Source organism: Terrapene carolina, unplaced genomic scaffold (genome assembly GCF_002925995.2).
Source record: "Terrapene carolina triunguis isolate 2854851 unplaced genomic scaffold, T_m_triunguis-2.0 Scaffold95, whole genome shotgun sequence".
Classification (NCBI taxonomy): domain Eukaryota; kingdom Metazoa; phylum Chordata; order Testudines; family Emydidae; genus Terrapene; species Terrapene triunguis.
This window is the reverse complement of record NW_020664446.1, coordinates 16,836,542-16,858,322: the sequence shown is the minus strand read 5'-3', so window position 1 is coordinate 16,858,322 and position 21,781 is coordinate 16,836,542. Positions and strand designations below refer to the sequence as shown.

Below are 21,781 nucleotides of genomic sequence, written 5' to 3'. Positions count from 1 at the left end.
ACTTAACAAGGTACGCATTACACTATGTTTTTGTTTGGCTGGTTTGGGGAGGGGTTATTTTTTGGGTTTTGTTTCTTTTTTGTTTGGTTGGGTTTTTTTACCTTTAAAGCTGCTGTTCCAGCATACTGTCTGCTTATGGAATCTCCATTGTTTGCCCACATTATCTGGTAAATTCTGTTGCATTTCATTGGCAAAGGCTGTTCTGGTGGCATCACACCCAACTTTTTCAGCTGGAATTTGACACATTTATTAGTGGATAAGGTCAAAATGACATTCATTCTCAAACTATATAAATTCAATAAAGAAAAAAGTAATATGGTAGACATCATTTTAGTAATAAACACAATTTACTAAATTTTCTTAGTTATTTCATTTTACAATCAGAGCCAAAGGTTATAAACCTCTACCCCGATATAACACGAATTCGGCTATAACGCGGTAAAGCAGTGCTCCAGGGGGGCGGGGCTGCGCACTCCAGCGGATCAAAGCAAGTTCGATATAAGGCGGTTTCACCTATAACACGGTAAGATTTTTTGGCTCCCGAGGACAGCATTATATCGGGGTAGAGGTGTACTGTAAAAACAAACCAACATCCTTAATTTTTAGGATTTATCCTTAAATATTTGCAGATATCAAATATTCATTCTATTTAGCTTGTCTTCAAAGGTGACATTTTTTTTGAGCACAAAAAACGACCAGGTTTATTTTTTAGAGATCTAAGCAGAGAAAACTCCTATTTTTTACCCCAGGCAGCCAGCCATAGGTCAAGTTTTTGTTTTTCCTCCTCTGAGCATGCCATGAGGAAAGCCAAAAGGCACAAAGGAGAAAGACCACTTCTATATAGAGGTCTTACACTGAACCAAAGGAACAGCTGATTCTAATACTGCTAATCCAATGTAATTAGCAGGTGCCACATGGAAAAGAAATGCATTTGTTGAGCCAGGTGGAAGCTACTAACCTAGCATTAATGAAAAAGTAAGGAACTAGAAAAGCAAGAAAAACAAAGAAGCAAGCTAAGATTTCAAGCTAGTTGGCTAAAGATGGTCTCAGAGAGGAGCTGTTTTTCAGCCCAGTACCCATTAAGATAGCTCTGGTACTGGTGAGGATTTTGTTTTAGGCCATTTTCTGACATTTTGAAGAAAAGAATAGTTACTCACTTACTCGTAACTTGTTCTTTGAGATGCATGCATATATCCATTACACTATGTGTGCGCATGTCTTGTGCGCTAGTGTCAGAGTTTTCCCTAGTGATACCTACAGGGCACTGATGCCTGAGCCTTAAGCTCCTCATGCTCGAAAAGGAGAGTATAAAATGTGGAACTGCCCTGCCCTTCCTTCAGTTCCTTCACACCAGACCCCATGTTGGGGAAGGAGGGTGAGTCATGTAATGGACATATGCAACACACCTCAAAGAGCAACTGAGATAATAGTTCTAGTGACCCTAATGTCAGTCTCTTCTCCCGAAAATGTTAAGGACATGCCTCCCAATCCAAGAACTATTCAAAAGTTTAAACATTTAGGGGCATATGCACATTCCCAGGCTCCAGAAGATCCTGTTACCTTCATAACTTAACAAGTTCTAGGTTATTTTCCAATGAGCTTCACTGGGTTAAATCACAAGTGTGACTTTTTCCTTTAGACTATTTTCTTACAGTCTAAATGCTAAAATGTCATTTGTGGACAAGAATAGAATTTGTATTAAAAATTCTTTATTGATTTGAGAAGTGTTATCAAATTTCCAGCATAAAGACAATGAGTCATATGCTCCTGGGAAATGTGACAAGTTTACAGGCAACTGGAGTTCTCTGAATACCGTGCTTCTGCGGGTCTGTACTGCAGGAGTCATACCGTGCCTAACAACCGTAGAACAATTCTAAAGTATATTAACCGTGGGGTGGGATGTGGGGGGACAGTGTCACAGATCTACTGTTCCAATGTTATCACAGAAGGCCCCACTCCATAACTCAATCTCAAGCAGTATGTCTACACTGCAATTAGACACCCGCAGCTGGCTCATGCCAGCTGACTCGGGCTTGTGTGGCTCGGACTAAGGGACTGTTTAATTGCAGTGTAGATGTTAGGGCTAGGGCTGCAGCCTGACCCCGGGACCCTCCCACCTCACAGGGTCCTAGAGCCCACACTCCAGCCCAAGCCCGAATGCTACACCACAATTAAACAGCCCCTTAGCCCAAGCTCCACAAGCCAAAGTTAACTGGCATGGATCAGCTACAGGTTTTTAACTGCAGCGCAGACATATCCCACTCTAACCTAAGATTTCTTGAAAGATTATCTTGCTTTGATTATTTGGAGACAGAAGAGTCCAAGAATCAGAGGCAAGATGCTAGAAGGAAAAATCAAATCAATCCTTGTTGTACAACCAGAATCATATGGTCAGGATTCCTTGCTGCAGATGACACTGGAAACTGGCAGCACCTGTCTTCATAGTCAGATCAATTCATTATTTATATGAAGGGCCAGCTTGCCTTTATCCTTTAACTCAAGCACATCACAGAGCTTTTTCACCTCTTCCTGCACTGCATCTTGAATTTTCAAGGCTACATGCACCATCATCTACTTAACATCCTCTTCAGGCAGAAGATATAACCAAGGTTGAGGTTCCAAAGGAGGAAGCAGATGATTGTTGAACTATAAGAAAGCTCCTCAATCATTTCCTCCTCCTATTTGGAAATGCCATCTCTGCAAGGGACAGATTCATTCCAGAAGAGAATGATCTGTCAACTATCTGTTTAGGATACCTGGAAAGATGGAGAATGATTGTTTCTCTATGGTCAAGGAGAATGAGCTCTCAGGCATAGCAAGCACTTAAAATGCTGTTCGATGCGATATTTTATTCTCAAGTGCCTGAAACTAAAGTGCATCTCTGGACCCACTCATTTTTCTACCTATACCTAATTTTGTAAAAGAAAAAAAGTATACACCAGTGATAGTCACTGCCTATGAATTAATGAACAACTACAAATCTACACAATAAAACTGAGATAATAGTTCTGGTGATCCTAATGCCAGTCTCTTCTCCTGAAAATGTTAAGGACATGCCTCCCAATCCAAGAACTATTCAGACGTTTAAACATTGGGAATGTGCACATGCCCCCAAGTCTCAAGAAGATCCCGTTACCTTCATAACTTAACAAGTTCAGGTTATTTTCACTCACAACAATGCTGATAATCTTTTCATTAAAAAAAAAATCTAAGATATTTAGCACTTTAAAATTTACAAGTCATACGTGCCTGCTGTTCCATGACCACTCTTGCAATAGCAGCCTGGACTACATTGGTCCGATCCAGACAGTCCATACAGTTAACACGAAAAATTCCTTCTTGTTTACAAATCACACCAGCTTGATCAACCCTTTCAAAGGTGGTAAAAAAATAGAAGAGGTAAAATGCTTATTGAGAGATCTTAAAAGAACTGATCAGTCCATGCAAATAAAATAGAAAATTTAAGTTAGAAAACATGTTTCTACTAGACTAAACCATGGAATATTCATTTCAGTTTCATTCAAACATCCCAGCTACACTCCATTAGAACTGTGTGAAGTTTTTCAGACGAATAGTTTATTCGCTGAAAAAATGCAGTTTCTGTCTACCTGAAGCTTCCTGCAAATTTGTCAAAAACTTTGGGTCGGGGGAGGAACATACGAACCATTCATAAAACGAAACAGTCAGAGGAGGTGGTAGTAGTGGTGTCCACTGGTTAGGGCACTTGCCTGGGATGTGGGAGACCCAGACTCAATTCTCCCCTCTGCTTGATGTGGAAGCAGAAACCTGAACTTGGTTGGGTCTCTCACATTACAGGAGTGTGCCCTAACTACCAGGCTATCGTCACTCACTTTCTCTCTCTAGCCCAATGGATTATTCAAGTATTTTATACATAGGAAAGAGCAGGAGATTCACCCCAGAATATCCCATAGTCTACTGGCTACGACACTCTCCTGCAACAGGGGAGACCCATGTTCAAATTCCTGCCCCACATCAGAGAGGATGAACAGAACCCGTCTCCCATAAGCCAGATGAGTGCCCTAACTATTTGGCTAACAGTTAGAAGGCGAGCACCGGCACCATCACTATCCACCCATTCTAGACCTTTATTTCTTTTAATGTGAAAGAGTGCAAGTTTCATTCAACCCAAAATGAAATTCATCCACTTTTTTGATTCATCGAAACTTTTTGGAATTTTCAGATTCTGTTTGAGACAAACCAATTTTTTTCTTGCAATTTTTCAGAACTACCAGCAAACCCAAGTCAGACTAGCTGACATGAGCCCCCTTTTCAGAATAGCTACCTCCCCCTCCATTCTCCTTTGCCCACATTTCTCCACCATTATCCTGAACATGAAAGGAAGCCCATTTATACTAAAAGTTCAATATTCTAGTACATGCACACAAATTTAATTCTTTAATGTCTATATAAAAACAATGCCATCTTTGGAACAATCACTAACATATAGGACAATCATTCACAAAATTTCCTAAGTGTTGCCGAAAAACATCTCCCAGACACCAGTGACAAACTGACAGCACACTTCATTTATTTACACACACCAATACGAAACAATGTACTGAACCATACACAATGTAATTCATGAAAGCCACATCAACCATATATCAAAATGCATAAACATATAACCAATATACCTGGCTGGAGGTCAAGGGTTTTCACTGGCTGTTCAGGGTAAGGTTGGAGCTCTATGGGTGGGGGAAATGCATGATATTTCATACATAATTTCTTTAGTTTTTTTTCCCCAAATTAACAACAGTGAACCTCAGGGAAGGGACAATGTTATTGGGAATTCTTTTGTTGTTAAAAGGATAGAACCATAAGTAGAATACGTCACAACACTGAGTCCAAGATGCTGATTAGCTAACCAGGAACTAGTGTTCAAGACAGGATAAGACTGGAGGGAAAAGATAATCATTGGAGAAATGTAAAGCCATAAAAATCCATCTAAACAAATATTGTTTAAACTGTTTTTCCCCTACTTTTTCATTCAAATTTTTCTGTAAACATTGCATACCAGCCTGAGCATGCTAATACCTACCAACACCACTTCATATCAAGGATGATATCGTGAATGGCATCAGTTAATGTTTGAACATTTTCAAACTTCATTCCTCTGCTAAAATAAAAAAAAAGAGTTCACAAAAGTAAATTAAGTTTCAACAAGAAAAATGATGCAACACCACACAAGTCAAGTACAGACAGACAAATATAAACTGATATCTAGCTAAATTGGAAGCAGGATTTATTCACAGCAGTTCTCAGGCAATGTACAAAGTTTAGGAAAATCTTTTCAAATGTCAGTTGCAAATTAAACCATTTAAAATATACTCAAACAGCTACATTGTAGCATTGCCTATCTTCCCTCCAGCCTCTCAAGAATTCTCTTTCGATGCATTCACCTATACATGAGAGAGGATTTGGGGGGCAATTATAGTATGGTGCTAAAGCATGAGCCAAAAGCAAAACAAAAAAGTGACAAATGATAAAATCTTTACATTCATGTCATTTTCATCCTGAGGGTGCTCAACAAGCCTGACAGACAATATACGTAGAGATCATATTACCCATCACCAGAATGCAGCCGCCTCAGGACTGAAATGTAGTAGGCAATCTGCTCCAGCAACATCATAATAGGATCTAACATCCTCCTGTGTGCCCTCTGCCCTTCCCCAGCCATGTGATCCAGAAAAGGGGACCAGAGGAGTTTTTATTAATCATAGGTATTATGGAGGTGCTTAAGGGCCAACCAAGAACAGGATCACATTGTGCTAGGCACTGTACAATGTAGTAGACAGTTCCTGCCCTGAAGAACTTACAATTTAAATGGACAATACAGACAAGGGGTGCGGGGAACTCTATAACACAAAGGCAGAGTGAACAATGTGATGGCAAAAACAGTCCTGTTATTTCCATGATTTTGGGGGGTGGGGGTGGATTAGTTCAGATGGAATGAGCTAAATGGAAAGAAAAGGGAAGGGCAAAGGAGCGCTGAAAGGAACGGGGTTAGAGGAACAGAGCAGGGAAGGATAGATTACAAGGGGCAGGTGTGGCATGAAGTTTAGTTGAAGAAACTGTGAGGAAAGAGAAAAGGATTGGAGCAAACAACCAAAACACTAATGATGCTTTTTGAAACACCAAAACTGTCCAGCAGAAAACAATGACAAGCTAAGCTATGAAAAACCCAAAGTTATATTACCTTTGTTTACAAGAAGCAATATTTCTCTCTCTCTGTGAAAATCAATGCATTTCACACACTATTAGAGAATGGTTTCCCCTCCCCTCAACAACATTTCTCTCATTTTAGCAAATACTACAAGATGACATTTTAGAAAGTCTTCTTACCAGTGCTCATGGAAGTCAAAGGAAACATAAGTAAGGTTTGAATTGTTGTATAGTAGTACTTGTTTAAGGTAAGCATCTCCAATAATCTTCTCTCGTCCAGTCTGATCCACCAAGTTAATAATAACCTGTTCAAAAATTAAATGATTTAATAGTTTGGTAATCTTAGTGAAGATACTTGCAGAATTACACTCTCTCTAGAAGGCAATGTACAAAACCAATTACAAAAACATGAAACAGTAAAAAAAAATAAGATTTATAAGTGATTGTGCTTAGCTTATCTAACACAAGGTTCTCTTCAGACACCATTTTTTCCCATTTTTGTTTTGGAACCCAAGTGATCAGGTTATGCTGATTTGACAAGCCCAATTTAAAAATTACCAAAAAGGTGGGTTTAATTACTATTTCTGGAAACTGCTGTATAATTCAGGAAAATCAAGTGCTATACCGAAAGTTCTAATTTTTTGATTGTCCTTTTAAAGTACTCAGATTGTTTATAAAGTATTTTTAAACTATTCACACTAGTTAAGTTTTAGTAATAAATACACTCATAAAAGAAGAAGTGCAAGCCTAAAACACACCTGTTTCTTGTAAATTTTCAGTTGTTCTTCAAAGTGTGCACAGAAATAGGGTATAGTTTCCTTTTCACCTACAACGTAGAAGGACATTGTGAAGAACTAATAATTTCCTTTCACTTGATTCATATTTAAGGTATTAACTCATATTCAAGTTCACATTATTAGGTACCTTGGGTTAAGAAAAACCTGCATGTGCATGCAGGTAGCATGATACATTCTACAGGATCGTATTAATGCACTATACCTTCTGAGGTCCAACACTGACACGGTGGAGATCCAACTAATTGATATTCCACATTACTACTGTGCTACTTACTTACCATCATAGTGCAGAGGTGAGTATCTTAAACTAAAGCATTCTCTTTTATACTTTGGATGCAAGCCAATCTACTCTTTCCTTTTCTTATTTACAAACCTATTCAACCTTTCTATGCCAGCTCCATACTTCATATGAACCTCCTTCACCTCAGAAGTATCTTAAATGTTTAAATAATTTTGTAAAAGTATGTAGAGCTGGTTTAAATGTAAACATTAGAATAGGATAGCACAGAGCCTGATAAAGAATAAAAAAGTTCACAAAGTGTCCAAGGCTGAAAGTAGACTATATTCTTAAAGATGTAATGGCACAGACTAGGAGAAACTATCTGGAATACATTTAACTAATGAGGTAGGATTTTATATCTTTGACATTAAAACTGATCCCGACAGATGCTATAACCTACCTATAAATCTTCCAAATTAATTTAAATCCTCTTCAAATTTCCCAACAATTTTACTAGGAATTCAGAAGCGCCGATCACCACAGTACTGAATTGCACAGCCCCACAAACAAATGCCACACACAGAGTGTCTTTAGCATTTCAAACTGTTGATATATGGGGGGGGGGGATTTTCCTATGTTTTTAATGCTCACTGTTTTTTCTCATCTTTAGTGAACATTCATTTACACTTTACTCTTCTAGGATCTGGCAAGAGATCCTTTTTCAGCTATTTTAAGGGTTTTAGCAAACTCTTCACAAGACATTTGAATTTGTTAGTGCTTTACAAGAACTTGAACCTGACAGGATTATGCTGGCAAAAATACTGACCTTAACTAACACAGCCAAAAGCTAAGCATTACCATAAAGATATACCTTTACTTTTTGTTTTATGGTAGCATTAAGGACATGTCTAGACTGCCCTGCAGTTCAGACTCTGGAGGTGCAAACAGCACTGTGCACCAAAATGCTATGCTGTAACTCCCCTGTGTGGATGCTGCAGCCACAAACTAAAAGGTTCCTACTTCAAATTAATGGAATCTTGTCTGAAGAGAACCATGTTAATGTGAAGTAGGAAACTTTGTTTGCACCCACAGCATTCACATGGGGGAGTTACAGTGCAACACTTGGGTGTGCACTGCTATTCATGCCCCTCCAGTCCAAACTGCAAGACAGTGTAGACATGTCCCTAGAGACCCAATCAGGATCAAGGTCCCATTCAGCTAGATCAGGGGTCAGGAACCTATGTGCCAAAGGCGGCACACGAGCTGATTTACTGTGGCACACTGCTGCCAGGCTGGGGTCCCCGTCGCCAGCCCCATTCAGCCCGCTGCCAGCCTGGATGGACGGAACCCCGGCTGAGCGGGGCTGGTGGCCGGGACCCCGGCTAGCAGGGGCTGGCGGACAGAACCCCACACTGGCAGTGGGCTGAGCAGCTCAATCTGCTGCCGGCCTGGGATCCCAGCCACCGGTCCGCTCAGCACACTGCCAGTCTAGGGTTCCATCCGCCGGCCCCTGTAAATGTAAAATGAATTACTGGCACGTGAAACCATAAATTACCGCGAATAAATGAAGACTTGGCACACCACTTCTGAAAGGCTGCCAACCCCTGAGCTAGATGCTGTGCAAACATATAGAAAAAGACAATCCTCCCTTTAAGAGAAAACGCCTAAAACAAAATAAGAAAGTCCCTCTCCTGAAGAGTTTACAGTCTAACATTAACTTTTAGTCCTAAATCAGCAACTAACTTTAAATGCCCATTGTTCAAAATAGTCTGTATTATCAGAAATAGGAGACAGTAAATATCACACACATACAAATCCTAGTCTTGCTGAACTACATGTTTGTGTTGTGGTGGGTTTATACCACATCAATGGACTTATGAGCTCTGTCTGTTTCTCTGATCCTATGACAGTACTGTCAAACACTTTTCCCTTTGAGTATTTTTCCCTTTGCGATAATGAATATGCTGTACTCCTGGGGGAACCCTGCACCAAAAAATTAAAATTCTGCAAAATTCTGCATATTTTATTTGTCAACATAACAATCACACCAGTTTCATTTATTTTGGTAATTTATTTCAAAATGCCTTTCAGCAAGTATGTCTATAACAATACAGACAACAACAAAGATTCAGGAAATGTTTTTTGATAAATAGATTCCTTACTAGGCATATTAATACAGAATTCTGAGTAATAATTCATTTTAAACTACAATACAGAACCGCATTTCCCATACCCCTCAGAAGCAGTGCAAAGGCTTGAGGGAGTCAGGGGTAATGAAGGAGCTGAGGGAGAGGGAAGTACCTGCTGGGAAGGAGAACTTGGACAGTTGGTGTGTATGGAAGGAAAAAGTGTGGAACAGGTTTTGGGGGTTGTTGGTTTTTTATTTGGGGGTGGGGGGGCTGTTAGGGAGCTTCCTCCATGCAGACTCTGGCTGATCCCTAGCCTCTCCCATTCAGTCAGGCACATCTGCCCCATTCCCATGTGTCCCTCCCCCCTCACTCAGACACCCAATCCCCATGTGGCCCTGCACCCCCCCCAACCCCCCGTGGCCCTGCACCTCCACTCCCATTCAGCCCCTGCCCCAATCTGTCCTCCCTCACAAGTCCTTATGAACCCCTGTCTGTGACCACCCCCCAGCAGCCCCATGTGCCCCACGTTGTCTGTCTCCCCATATCCCCTGTCTCCTAACCTGGCCTGACAGGCACTGTGAAGAAGGCATAGGCAGTCTCTTTCTTGTCCCTATGATAGCTGGGGCTGGCCGGGAGCAGCTGCTCTGTTCTAGCACCACAGCACTCCCTGGTGAGTAAAAGGCAGAACTGCAGCAACTTTCCAGCAGAAGTTTATTTTCTGCAGAGGGGGGCACCAAAAAAATATGCACGGCCCATGAATTCTGCACTGTCGCATAATTTCCCCAGGAGTAATGTTGGGATACAAAGCACTGGCAAATCTCAACTTTTAGAATTTCATTCTGGGAAACAATCCAGAAGCCTGGGTGCCAATCTAAACTTGATGCCCATGACCAGCCCAGACTCTCTCCAACTCAGAATTCTTCTATTTTTTGTGCCATCTTAGTGGCGGAGAGAGAGACCAATTAGCATACTTCAAATTTGATGTAACAGGAACTTCTTGGTTTCATTTAAATTTAGAAGAAAGTCTAGAAAATGCATGTCCCAGAACTCACTGTAGTACTGTGTTGTAAATTTTCATTCCTAAATTTCATTAAATTTAGAAGAAATTCTTAAAAAGCAGAGGGAGGAATCTTATCAGTGAACTCTGTGGTATAAGTTTCATACTGCCTCCAAAGGCTTTAGCATTTCCATTTCCAAAGTAGACCAGACTCTCCCGCTCCCCAACCCTGAAGACCTGCCACTGCATAAAAGTGTCTGGGGCATGAAAGAGAGGTGGAAGTGCATACGGTTATGTTGGGAACTCAATTATCCTCCTGTTTCTGGGAGATATGGGGACTCCTTAATCAAGTATTGAGTTCAACTCAACTCAAGGACAGAGAAGTTATTTTAAATTGGATCAACTCACCATCACTACTTTAAGTTTAAAAAAAAAAAAAAGTGTTGATCAGAGGTCAACAGAATAACTAAATGTTCAAAGTCAATTATTTTTAAGTGATCTGGGTATATTTTACAAGCTCCACAGATTACCAATACTTACTCTTGTCCAGTCGTGGTCGTGGGTTGTACCTGTATCCAACCTGACTCCAGAACACTGGCACAGAGCCTCGTGTTTGAATAAATGAGAGAGTATGATTATGGACATGAATCAATTGCTCTGTCTCCACATAATTTGCCACATTCCCATTTTTATCAACACCTCTTCGCTTATACCGCATCCCTAGAAGACAAAGAGAAAGATATTGATCAGTTTATTCAAGAAAGCTGTGTAATTTTTTAAAAATTAATCCTAAATATGGATATTCTGTACACTTTTGGAAAGTGTTTTTGGTGGTGAGGAAGTAAATTATGTGAAATACAAGACAAATCAGACAGGCTATCCCAACTGACAACACTGATGTCTGGTACCTTTTCTGGCTCCCATCTCCAGTTTTATTTTAATTTGGCAGAGATGGAACAAGGCTTTGGTTTTAGTCCTTATCCTCCGCTGCAACTATTCCCAAGGGTTGCTTTTGTCTATACAGCCTATACACCTGTACTGAAGCAGGATCTTAGCTGTAAGAATAGTACTACCATTAGGACAGTACTTCCTGGACAAACCACAGTGGTAATGTCACTTTGATAACATCACTTTCATTCTTCCCTTCCCCTTCTATCCCTAAACACTGTTGCAGCGAGTGTTACCTTCATATTAGCACAGGAACAAGATTAAGAGTCAGGTTCTGATTTGTGAATGTTGTGTGCTACTACTGGAGCAGCCCTATAGCAGGAGTTAACTATATGAAAAAAATGTGAGGGCGGGGGTGGGGGGGTCTGACGGTAATCCAGATCACACCGTTTAGTTATCACAAATCTATAAAGTAATTAATCCGTTCCAAAAGGCATATAACCTTGATAGAGCAGATTTCTACCAAATGAGCATGTACAAGCAAAATCTGAACACTAAAAACCAAAATACTAAATTGAAAGTCAAACTACAGATCAACTTTGACTGACAGATGCTCCAGTTTACAGAACAGTGATGAAGAAAGCTCCATGAGCAGCTTCAAGATTTGGAATATAGGCAGAATGGTTCATTAACAAATGAAAGCAATTAAATTGCCATCTATATACTTAGTTCTGTGCATTTTAAACATTTCTTGCTGCTGTGGCTATTACACTTTGTTTTTCCATCCAGGGTCCTCTGGCCTGATTGCCAAGTACAGGAGTTTGGAAAAGTTTATAATGGTTTACATCAGTATTCCAAAGGCAAGAAAGTTAGTAAATTCATGTAATTACACTCATATTAAGTAGGAAACTAAATTTATATAGAACATGGAAATGTAATTCCACAATATTAGAATAAGAATCAATCCCTGAAGCAGCACTGAACTTCTGAACTACAGAGCATTAGCTAAACAATACTGTGTGGTGGGTGCGTGGGGGTGTCGGAAGGACGTTATGTAACTAACAGTATCTAAACTTTAAATCACCACTTTTTCCTCAAAATTTCTAAGGCACCTAGAGGATGGCAAGGTCTAAAAACAAAGCTTACGTTTATTTTTATGTACAGATTTGGAGGAACTAATTTTACAAAACATTTGAGCTTAGCGCTTCAGTTGTTTCTCACTTATCAGTGAATTCTGGAGTGTGGTTCTGGACTGTACCATGGAGCACTATTATTTTTGAAGTTTTATCCTTCACATCCCTTTTGACATGGTTAGTATCTTGGACACTCTGCTTACCAGCTCTGTGCCGACTTCGGCGTGAGATAAGTGCTACCAGAAATCGCGGGTGAATATCATCTACACAAATTGGCTCCTGAGGAGGCGTCTCTGGACTGCTTTTCTCATCATCAGATGCATCATTGTAATTAACTACAAGTTCTTCAATCTGTACAAATCCCTGGATGATGGGTATAACCCAAGAGTCCACTTCTGCGTTCTGTAAATTACAAAAAACATTTACATCTATACCAGTTTTAACAGTTACTTTAAACTATCTACAGAAGTTTCTGATATTATTGCTATTTCTGCAGGTGTTCTTGGTGTTACTCTGGCTTTTAGAGAAAAGTCTTCTCAAAACTCAGGTCCAATCCCACAAAAATTCCCAGAATGCCCTGCCTCTTCATTTTGTACGAACACCTTTTTTGCCTTCTCTTCTGATAGCGATGGTGCTTTTATTTTAATCAGTGGAGCCAGAGGGGTTTTTTTTGGGGAAGATTGGTGAAAAATAAAACCAAAGAGCTCCCCTGGTGCATTACAATGTAATCTAAAAGTTTCATTTTATTAATTAAAAAAAAGTTACATTCTTTAAGGATTTCATTTGTGTTTTACAGACAGCATCCAAATAATTTAAACTCTTCTTTAAAAAAAAAAAAAAAAGTTTGATCACTGGCAGTTAACAGTCGAATTAAAACACAAGATTCAAGTGTTCTGTCAAATGGAAGAGATCTGTTGGGTAAATAATATCCTTCCAGACAAGAAGCAAAGAGCTTTAGAATATTCAGATTGGATTTTTTTTTTTTTTAAACATCCACAATAAGTATCCCTGTTGTAATGTTGAAAGATTAAATCATCCTTGCTAAAATGTCAGATCTGGAAATTCTTAAGTGAGTAGACTTTGGTACTGAAGGCTTTCAGAAAAGAATTCTCTCTTTTATCAGTCTTTTCAGGAGGGAGAAAGCAGTTCTTTCCTTTGTGGAATTCCCCTCTAGTTGCTTATTATGTTACACTGCTTTTTGTCTGGCTCATCAGAATCTCTGTTCAAGTCACTTTCAAAATACACCTCTACCTCGATAGAACGCTGTCCTTGGGAGCCAAAAAAATCTTACCACGTTATAGGTGAAACAACGTTATATTGAACTTGCTTTGATCCACCGGAGTGCGCAGCCCCGCCCACCCCCCCAGAGCACTGCTTTACCGCGTTATAGCCGAATTCATGTTATATCGGGTCTCGTTATATCGAGGTAGCGGTGTAGTGCAAGTAAAGAATAGTGCACCTGATCCCGGCAACATCGTGCCACAAGAATTACACATTCCATTTATCTTTTTAAATTAGTTGCCATAAATGGAAGAAGTTCATCAGATCAAATGCACAGAGATCAAAATTAATGTCAGAGATAACTGCTACTTCTACTTTGAAGAGCCTCACATATTTGTGGAAAGTCAGGCATCACACATGCAGCAATTAACCACACAGTATAAAAGAATAACCAAAATGTTCAAATCTTAAATGATGCATATATGGTTTAGATTAGTTTCCCCTTAAATATAAATGTTAAACAGAAATAAATTTCTTGTATTCTAAATGTACACATAAAACAAGAAAATGTAATAAAGATAAGAGACATATACTATGCTTGATATTAGTTGTATTCTCTAAAACAGTGGTCCCTAAACTGTGGTGAGTACCCCCTAGGAGGGCACGGAGGAATGTGGTGGGGAGGGAGAGGTATGGGGGGGCACAGCAGAATCCGAGCCAGCCCCCATGGGGGACGGAGACAGAGCACCACTCAGCCCCGCCCTGCCCTCAGCCCCGCCCTGGCCCTAGCCGCAACTCCACCCCACCCCGGCCCCAGCTCTGTGCCCTGCTCCGCCCACATCCACAGCTTCACTCTGCCCCCAGCTTCACCCCCAACCCAGCTCTGTCCTCATTCCCTCTCCACCCCCAGGCCAGCACCACCTCCAGCCCATCCCCCATCCCCAGTTCTGCCCCAAGCCCTGCCTTCAGCCCAAGCTCCTCTGCTGAGTCAACTGTGCAGTAATGGAAGGGGGGCGCGAACAGATTCCATTACTGGTAAAGGGTAGGGTGACAGGAAAAGTTTGGGCACCACAGCTCTAAAAGGAAGCCTCTACTGAAATTAGCTGTGAGTTGTGTCATAAATCATCAAGTTTCTTATTCTCCTACAAACTGTCATGTGAATTTGCCCCAAACTATCCTCTTTTTGGCTCAAAAACAGAAACTGTCATATTTGTGATATTTCCATTAGTTGTAAACTAATTTTCTACATTTTTCACCTTGTGGACAAAACCTTTATATATTTAGACCCTGGTCTTGTAATTCTCAACAAACAAGAAGACTCCCACAGAAAGATGGCATATTTAATGGCCAAGTTTTATTTTTTAAAACCACAAATGACAGACGGCAAGTGTTAAACTTTGTTTTGAAGTTTCTAGTGAGCCCAACTGGTTAGTTTTAAACCTTTAAATCATTGTGAAATATTACACTATGTTCATCTATGAGCTTGAAAATTTAGAAGACAGTCTTAATGAAGCATTTCTAATTCACATTTATATTTAAGGAAAAGTTAAAGTGGGTTGTTTGCTGCTTTATCACTTATATATCAGCCATACATTCTATACTAACAAAAGCTCAGAATACTTTGATGCACAGTACCACTTTGTACACTGAATAGTATTACTATTACTTAGCTGTATTACTATAGCACAAAGGAGCCCTCGCCAAGGGCTAGGATGCCACTGTGCTAAGTATTGCACAGACATAGCCAACCTGGGCAGCCAGCCAACCAGGGAAAGAGGCACCCCTATACTGCCAAGGTGCCTAGAAGTCCTCTCAAGTCCCCTACCAGGCAGACGGCCAAGGTGCTGGGGAGCCTAGCACATGAGCTACCAGGAAAACAGGTAGGTTTCTGTGGAAAGTTTAGTTAAAATCAACATAATCCCACAGAATATTTCCATTGCAACAAACCTGTATTTTCCTTTGGACAACTATGTTAGAAAATTTCTGACCACCTCTACTGAATTGTGCTCAGCTTTAACAAATTTAAGATACACTTTTTAGAAAACAATTACTCACATCAGTATTGATGAGATCTTGAATCATGTGTTTGTTCCAAAAGAATCTGTCATCAACCTATAAGAGAATAAAAATGGCAGTATTTTAAACAAGGTTTTTCAGAGCCTCTCGGTAAAGACACAGATGTGATCCCAAAAATGAATTAACTACCCAATAACTCCAATTGGTTATCCAACCCTTCGCTGCTCGCTCTTTTTTTTTTTTCTCCCCCTTAATCCAAAACATTTTGAACAGATCTCAGACCAAGACATGTTCTTGGTAGTTTTTAATTTTGTTTTCATCATGTAGAAACTTAATGTAGGGCCAGTTGATGTATTATACCAGCTGATGATCTGACCTTTAAAAGTTTCAAAATCAATACCACTAGGACTCAGAACAAATACAGTATGTTGAAAACACAGACTGGGCAGTCATCTTCTGACATATAAATACTTACTTTCCTCCACAGTGGCAAGTTAGTCTTCTCACATGAGCTTTGCTTCTGGACAGAGTTTGTTAGGTCATAAGTCAGACTGTAGTAAAAGGAGTCTGAATCCATGAACATTTTGAAGAGTTCTTCTAATAATCTCCTCTCCAGTTTCTCCTTCTCCTTACTTTCTTTTATCTGCAAGACAGAAGAACATTATTACCTTTTTAGTGGAGCTAAATAAAAATCAGGTAAGGACACTTGCAGACCAGCATGCACACACTAACAAAAACAAATTTTCCTGATGAAGAGGCCCATGTAGATGTAGGCAAGATCAAATTTAATAGAAAATAAAGTAGTAGTAGTAGATTCTTAGAGGTGCTGGGCACAAATGCAACTTTCCTTGAGCATCTCATGTATCGCAAAGCATTTTTTCCAAGAACAGTATCCAGAAGGTGGTGCAAGCAAGCTGGATATGAACATATTTTATAGACCGTTTGGGGAATTTTATGAAAACTATTGGCCTAACAAAATGTTTTGCTAAATTACTCAGGTTTATTCAATTTAACTTCATTCAAGATTTCAACCTACTGAATATTACCATGGAGATTTCAATCTAGAATTGAAGACTAATAGAAGAATTTTGCTAGAGTAGAGTCTCTCTCTGAGTAGACTTGGGCCCCAAGTCTTCTTTTTAACTTCAACACTATGAAGACACAACCACAGGCACTTATCAAGCAAGCAGTCACAGTCACATCTATAAAAGTTAGGGATCTCACCTGGAATAATTTTGGTGATTTAAGCTATTTTATTAGTGATTCTTCAGAAGGATGTTCAAAGTCAAAACTGAATGAAGGAGAGAGATGCATGTGAAAGTTTCTTCCTCTCATGATCATGAACAGAACAAAAATAAACGGATAGGATAGATAAGGATCTCTTGCACTTAGAAAGGCCTTGTTGCTACAGCAAAATGCTGCAGATGCTGAGGTAATATTACATCCCTGTCTGTAATAAAACCAGCAAGTTAGAAGTGACTATAGTAAATGAAAATTCCCTATGCCCCTTGGATTTATTCAGCAGAGCTAAACTGGATTCTGAGCCAAAGTGGGAATCATTCCACAATGTTGATTTCAACATATTTCAGCTGAAATGAAAAAGATCTAGAAATGCACCACAATGTAAATTCGTAACAATGCCTATTATTGTCTTTGTAAGAGAGGAATGCTACTCCAATCTGGGTGCCTTTTGGGGCTGTGTGGCCACATAGGCAAATGGGCTGACGGAGGGGGAACAAATTGTTCTAAAAGAACCATCTTGAGAACAGGAGGAAGCAGTTTTCAGCTGAGGTCTTTAAATCAAGAAGAAACAGATGAGTTTAGGGCCACACATAGCAGCCATCTTTCGCTCTTACTGCATAGTTCCCTGGCTGGGATGATTTAGTTGGGAATTGGTCGTGCTTTGAGCAGGGGGTTGGACTAGATGACCTCCTGAGGTCCCTTCCAACCCTGATATTCTATGATTCTAAGCCATGCAGAAGTAGTAGATGGTAACCATTTCCACTTCAGCCTCTTCTGCCCACACTTCTGAGAAAAAGACCAGTTGAGCAGGTCACTCATTTTTGCTACGTTGAATTGCCAGCGAAGTCCCTCTTGCTGCCTCCCATTCTCATTTTAAGGGCAGCAGACAAGGAATCCACTGAACCCCATCTTGTAAGAAGGGAATGTCCAGAAAAACAGTAGCAAGGCAAAACAGCAAGTGGACAATCTTAATGACAGCAAGAAATTGGACATTTGTATAGTTTGATTCAGAGAACACAAATATGTGGCATCTAGCCAAACTGAAATTATGGGGTCACTTGCACTACTGCAAAGTCATACGTGGGGTCTTGTATGTGCAACAGAGCTAGAAGTTATCAAATGACATTTTTCTATGATTTACACTTATCAGTAACCAGTGTTCTTCAGATATTAGTCCTAAGCAAAAATGGAAATTTGGTATTTTCAATCAATTTTTTCTAGGGCAAACATATGACAAAATCCACAGTTTACTGTACTCTGGAAATAAACATGTGTTAAAGTATCCAAATATTGTGAAGTGGTGGCTTTCAGCTACCATACAAGGCCACCAACAGAAGTGGCCCACATGATTATTGATGTACATCTTTACATTCCACCATTTGGTTCTTCTAAATATTGAAACTCAATGTTAACACCTAGGCTTATAAAAATACTAATTTTTATTATGTTACTCAAAGGAACAGAGAGCAGGACTTAAAAAACTGAACGTACAACTGAGCAGAAATACTTTACCAGTAGAATCTCACTTTCAGTTGAAAGTTAGTGCTAAGCAGGGGGCCTAAACTCTCCCTCTTGAGTGTTTCAGCCAATTAAGCCAGACTGAGCTCTGGGAGTGGGAGTGTGAAACATTGTGAATTCTCACACACACACACTCCCCTTTGCTATAGCCATTCTGAACAGCAGTGCAGCCTTCAACAAGAAGAGGGAGTGGGGACTTACTTCCATGACAAATTAAATACATTTGCTGCTGACTGAAGGTGGGGAATGGCTGCAAGAGAGAGGAGATGACAGACTACAGAAAAAAAAATTGCCCGATTTTTACACTGGAGATTATAAAGTGTTTTCTAACGACCAAACTATCACTTTCAATTAGATTAACATCTAAAAGACTCAAAATAAACTATCATTTATCACCCCCTCCCAGACAGAATATGAAATTAAAATGTATGCATGTAAAGCTGCTTGCCAGACTATGGCAGCTCCAGGATAGGTTCAGCTCTGATATGGTTTCAGGAGAGAAGACACTCACTTGTCACCTTAACAGGTAGTATACCCAGGAAGAGAAAGTCAAGAAAATGACTGAAGAAACTTCTTAACCTGTAATTAGGCTTGGAGAATTTGATTTTCATTTTGTTATAATTTTGACGCTAACATAAATGTTTATTTTTAAGCTTTTTTATTTATCAATTTAAGTTTTCACAGTTGCTGGAAATTATCGGGGTCAGACAATTATTTAATCATAGTAGACTTAAGAAGTTAAAGCTTTATAACTGTTAAAACACAAACTGTCAACATCAAATGTCAAAGGAAATATCCTTAAATCAAACTCTAGTAAATTCTCAAGCCGCATTTTTCTTACTTCGCCTGCCTGTAAATTGCAGTCATCATCCACGGGAATTTTTTTGTTTGTTTGTGTGTATAGTGAAATCGACATCTACAATAAAAAAATCGAATCCTTCCAAGCCTACCTATAATGGTGACACTGAAGTCTTGGGCCCTAATGCATGTGACCATAGAGGTAAATTAAATGCAACACCTGAATGACTTCTTTAGAAATACTCTTCCCTTTTACTGATTGGCTGCTTGCTACAGCTCCCCCCCTCTCCCCCCTGCAACACACAGTCTCTTAACCCCACTTCCCTCCATGCCACTCTCAGTCCTTCCCTCCCTCTATATGTGGGTTTTATACTGCCACACATCACCACAGTATCCAAGCATCTTCCGTATAAAACCAACAGCAGCAAAACCCCTTGCAGATTTCATGGAATTCCCCACTCCTCTTCTCCTCATTTCCCCTTCCTTTGCCTTTCTGTTTAGGTATTCCACTCCTACCATCCCCTGCCCAACTCCACCTCCAACATTTTTTTTCCCCCCATTATGGAACTAACTCAAGGCTTGTAAACCATTATTTTATATGTTATAAACCTTCTCCTCCTCCCCATCCCCTTTACTTTTCTTGTCTATTTAAATTGGCCATGAGTAAATTTAGGCTGGAAATTAGAAGACTGTTTCTAACCATCAACAGAGAGAGGTTCTGGAACAGCCTTCCAATAGGAGTAGTGAGGGCCCGAAATCTAACCCGTTTTAAGATGGAGCTTAATATGTTTATGAACAGGATTATATAACATGGTTGCCTGCGATAGCAGGGGACTGAACTTGATGATCCAGGAGGTCCCTTCCAGTCCTATGTTCTTATTGTTAACTATTTGGGGCAACAGGGTGCAAGTTGTTGGGGCTACCAGATACTACAGCAATACAAAACTAATAATATTTAAAGTATATCCCAATCAGTATCAAGAATGACAAGTGTATTAAAAATATGTATTTAACTTTACTGGAAAAAATGCACAAGGGAAGAAAAGGTAGAGGACATTATAGATAAAATGCCATAGTATCAAGCTATGATTGTTTATCAAACATCTTCAGAAATAAACTTTTTAAAGAGGTTTGCATTATAAAAAATCAAACACTGTCAACTCATCTGTTCTTTGAGAAAACATTTCTCTATTTTACATGTGACAACTGTTTAACTTAGATATCATCATCCATGAATCAACCAGTTCTCCACTAGTGCCTCAAAAATGCTACCCCCAAAAAATATCAAGTACAGTGCTTTCAAAAGCACAATTTGCCACAAGGAAAATCTTCCTAGAGATCACACTCAAAACATTAAGTCTTTTATGAAGAGTCTCTTCTTTTATTTGCTCTTTACGTATTGTTACTATCAATAACTGGCTGATTACATTATCAAGCATCAAAGTGCTAACACCTTGTTCAATAAAAGGGATTAAAAAATACCAACCCCATAGATTCAAGTGCCAAACCAAAATCTTTAATAGAAAAAAAGTGGATTAGAGGTACTTATATTAAACAGTGAACACATACCATAAGTAAAAAAAAAATTAAATATTGATTCAAGATTAAGCCTCCATCTAGTTCCCCTAACAAATGTTGGATGTGTATATGCACTTCATTACAGGACAGAATTCAACCGAAAATTCTTTGTAGCACTATCTCTATGAGAGTTTAACATCAGCATGAGCCTAAAAGCATACCTCCAACTATCACAAAATATTGTTCTGCAATCTCCTCAAAATATAAAAAAAATGGAACCACTTGTTTTTAAATCAAAAATTTCAAAGTTATCAAAATTTATCAGTAACGTGTGAGGACTTGGACACACCTACCACAAATACATAGGGGAACCTCCCTTTAAGTCAATCCTATCATCTGGATTCTATGGAAGGACCCCAACATTTAGGAAGAATTATTGGGAGAAACCACATACCAGGTCAGACTGCAGAGACCTTGCAATAAATAACAGGTGGTCACAAAAATAAATGCATTAATAACCACACTGTCCTTTTAGACTGTACACGTTATTTAAAAGCATAAAGAAGGTATTTTACTTTGTGTGATGTCAGTCTACTTTTTAAAAAGTCTCAAACTAATTCAGCATTGATTTATTCTACTCCATTGAGGATTTAAAAACAAAAACTAAAAAGCACCAGATACACCTCTACCTCAATAGAATGCTGTCCTTGGGAGCCAAAAAATCTTGCCGCGTTATAGGTGACACCGTGTTATATTGAACTTGCTTTGATCCACCGGAGTGCACAGCCCCGCCCCCCCGGAGCACTGCTTTACCACGTTATATGCAAAATCATGTTATATTAGGTCACGTTATATCGAGGTGGCGGTGTACAACAGTGGATGTAGAAATTACAGTTTTAGTAGATCATGGGGATCATCTAGAGAAGTGTTCTGAAGTGCTAAAATTATTGAAACTAGCTTGTTTGTATAGCATACAGTATGTACACATGTGCTATTGTTTGTTAGATTTAGCTCCTAAGTGTCACTTCAGATTTCTTTCTACAGAGTTTGGAAAAACCTTCATCTCTCATCCACGAGGTACACAAATCCAAAAATAATTTGAAGTGTTTGTATCCTTTTCA

The 21,781-nt window shown here is 39.4% G+C and overlaps 1 protein-coding gene across 2 annotated transcripts in view; it reads right to left on the bottom strand.

The window, feature by feature from the left end:
• INPP5F (inositol polyphosphate-5-phosphatase F) overlaps nt 1–21,781 on the bottom strand; it is a 94,034-nt gene that overhangs the window by 19,065 nt on the left and 53,188 nt on the right. For both annotated transcript variants that reach the window (XM_024206243.3, XM_024206244.3), the window contains 9 exons: nt 16,060–16,227; nt 15,624–15,680; nt 12,551–12,749; nt 10,867–11,046; nt 6,942–7,009; nt 6,364–6,488; nt 5,060–5,137; nt 3,250–3,370; nt 102–230 (listed from right to left, as the gene is read on the bottom strand). In XM_024206243.3, coding sequence (XP_024062011.1) covers nt 102–230; nt 3,250–3,370; nt 5,060–5,137; nt 6,364–6,488; nt 6,942–7,009; nt 10,867–11,046; nt 12,551–12,749; nt 15,624–15,680; nt 16,060–16,227 — 1,125 coding nt within the window. The remainder of the gene's footprint in view (nt 1–101; nt 231–3,249; nt 3,371–5,059; nt 5,138–6,363; nt 6,489–6,941; nt 7,010–10,866; nt 11,047–12,550; nt 12,750–15,623; nt 15,681–16,059; nt 16,228–21,781) is intronic.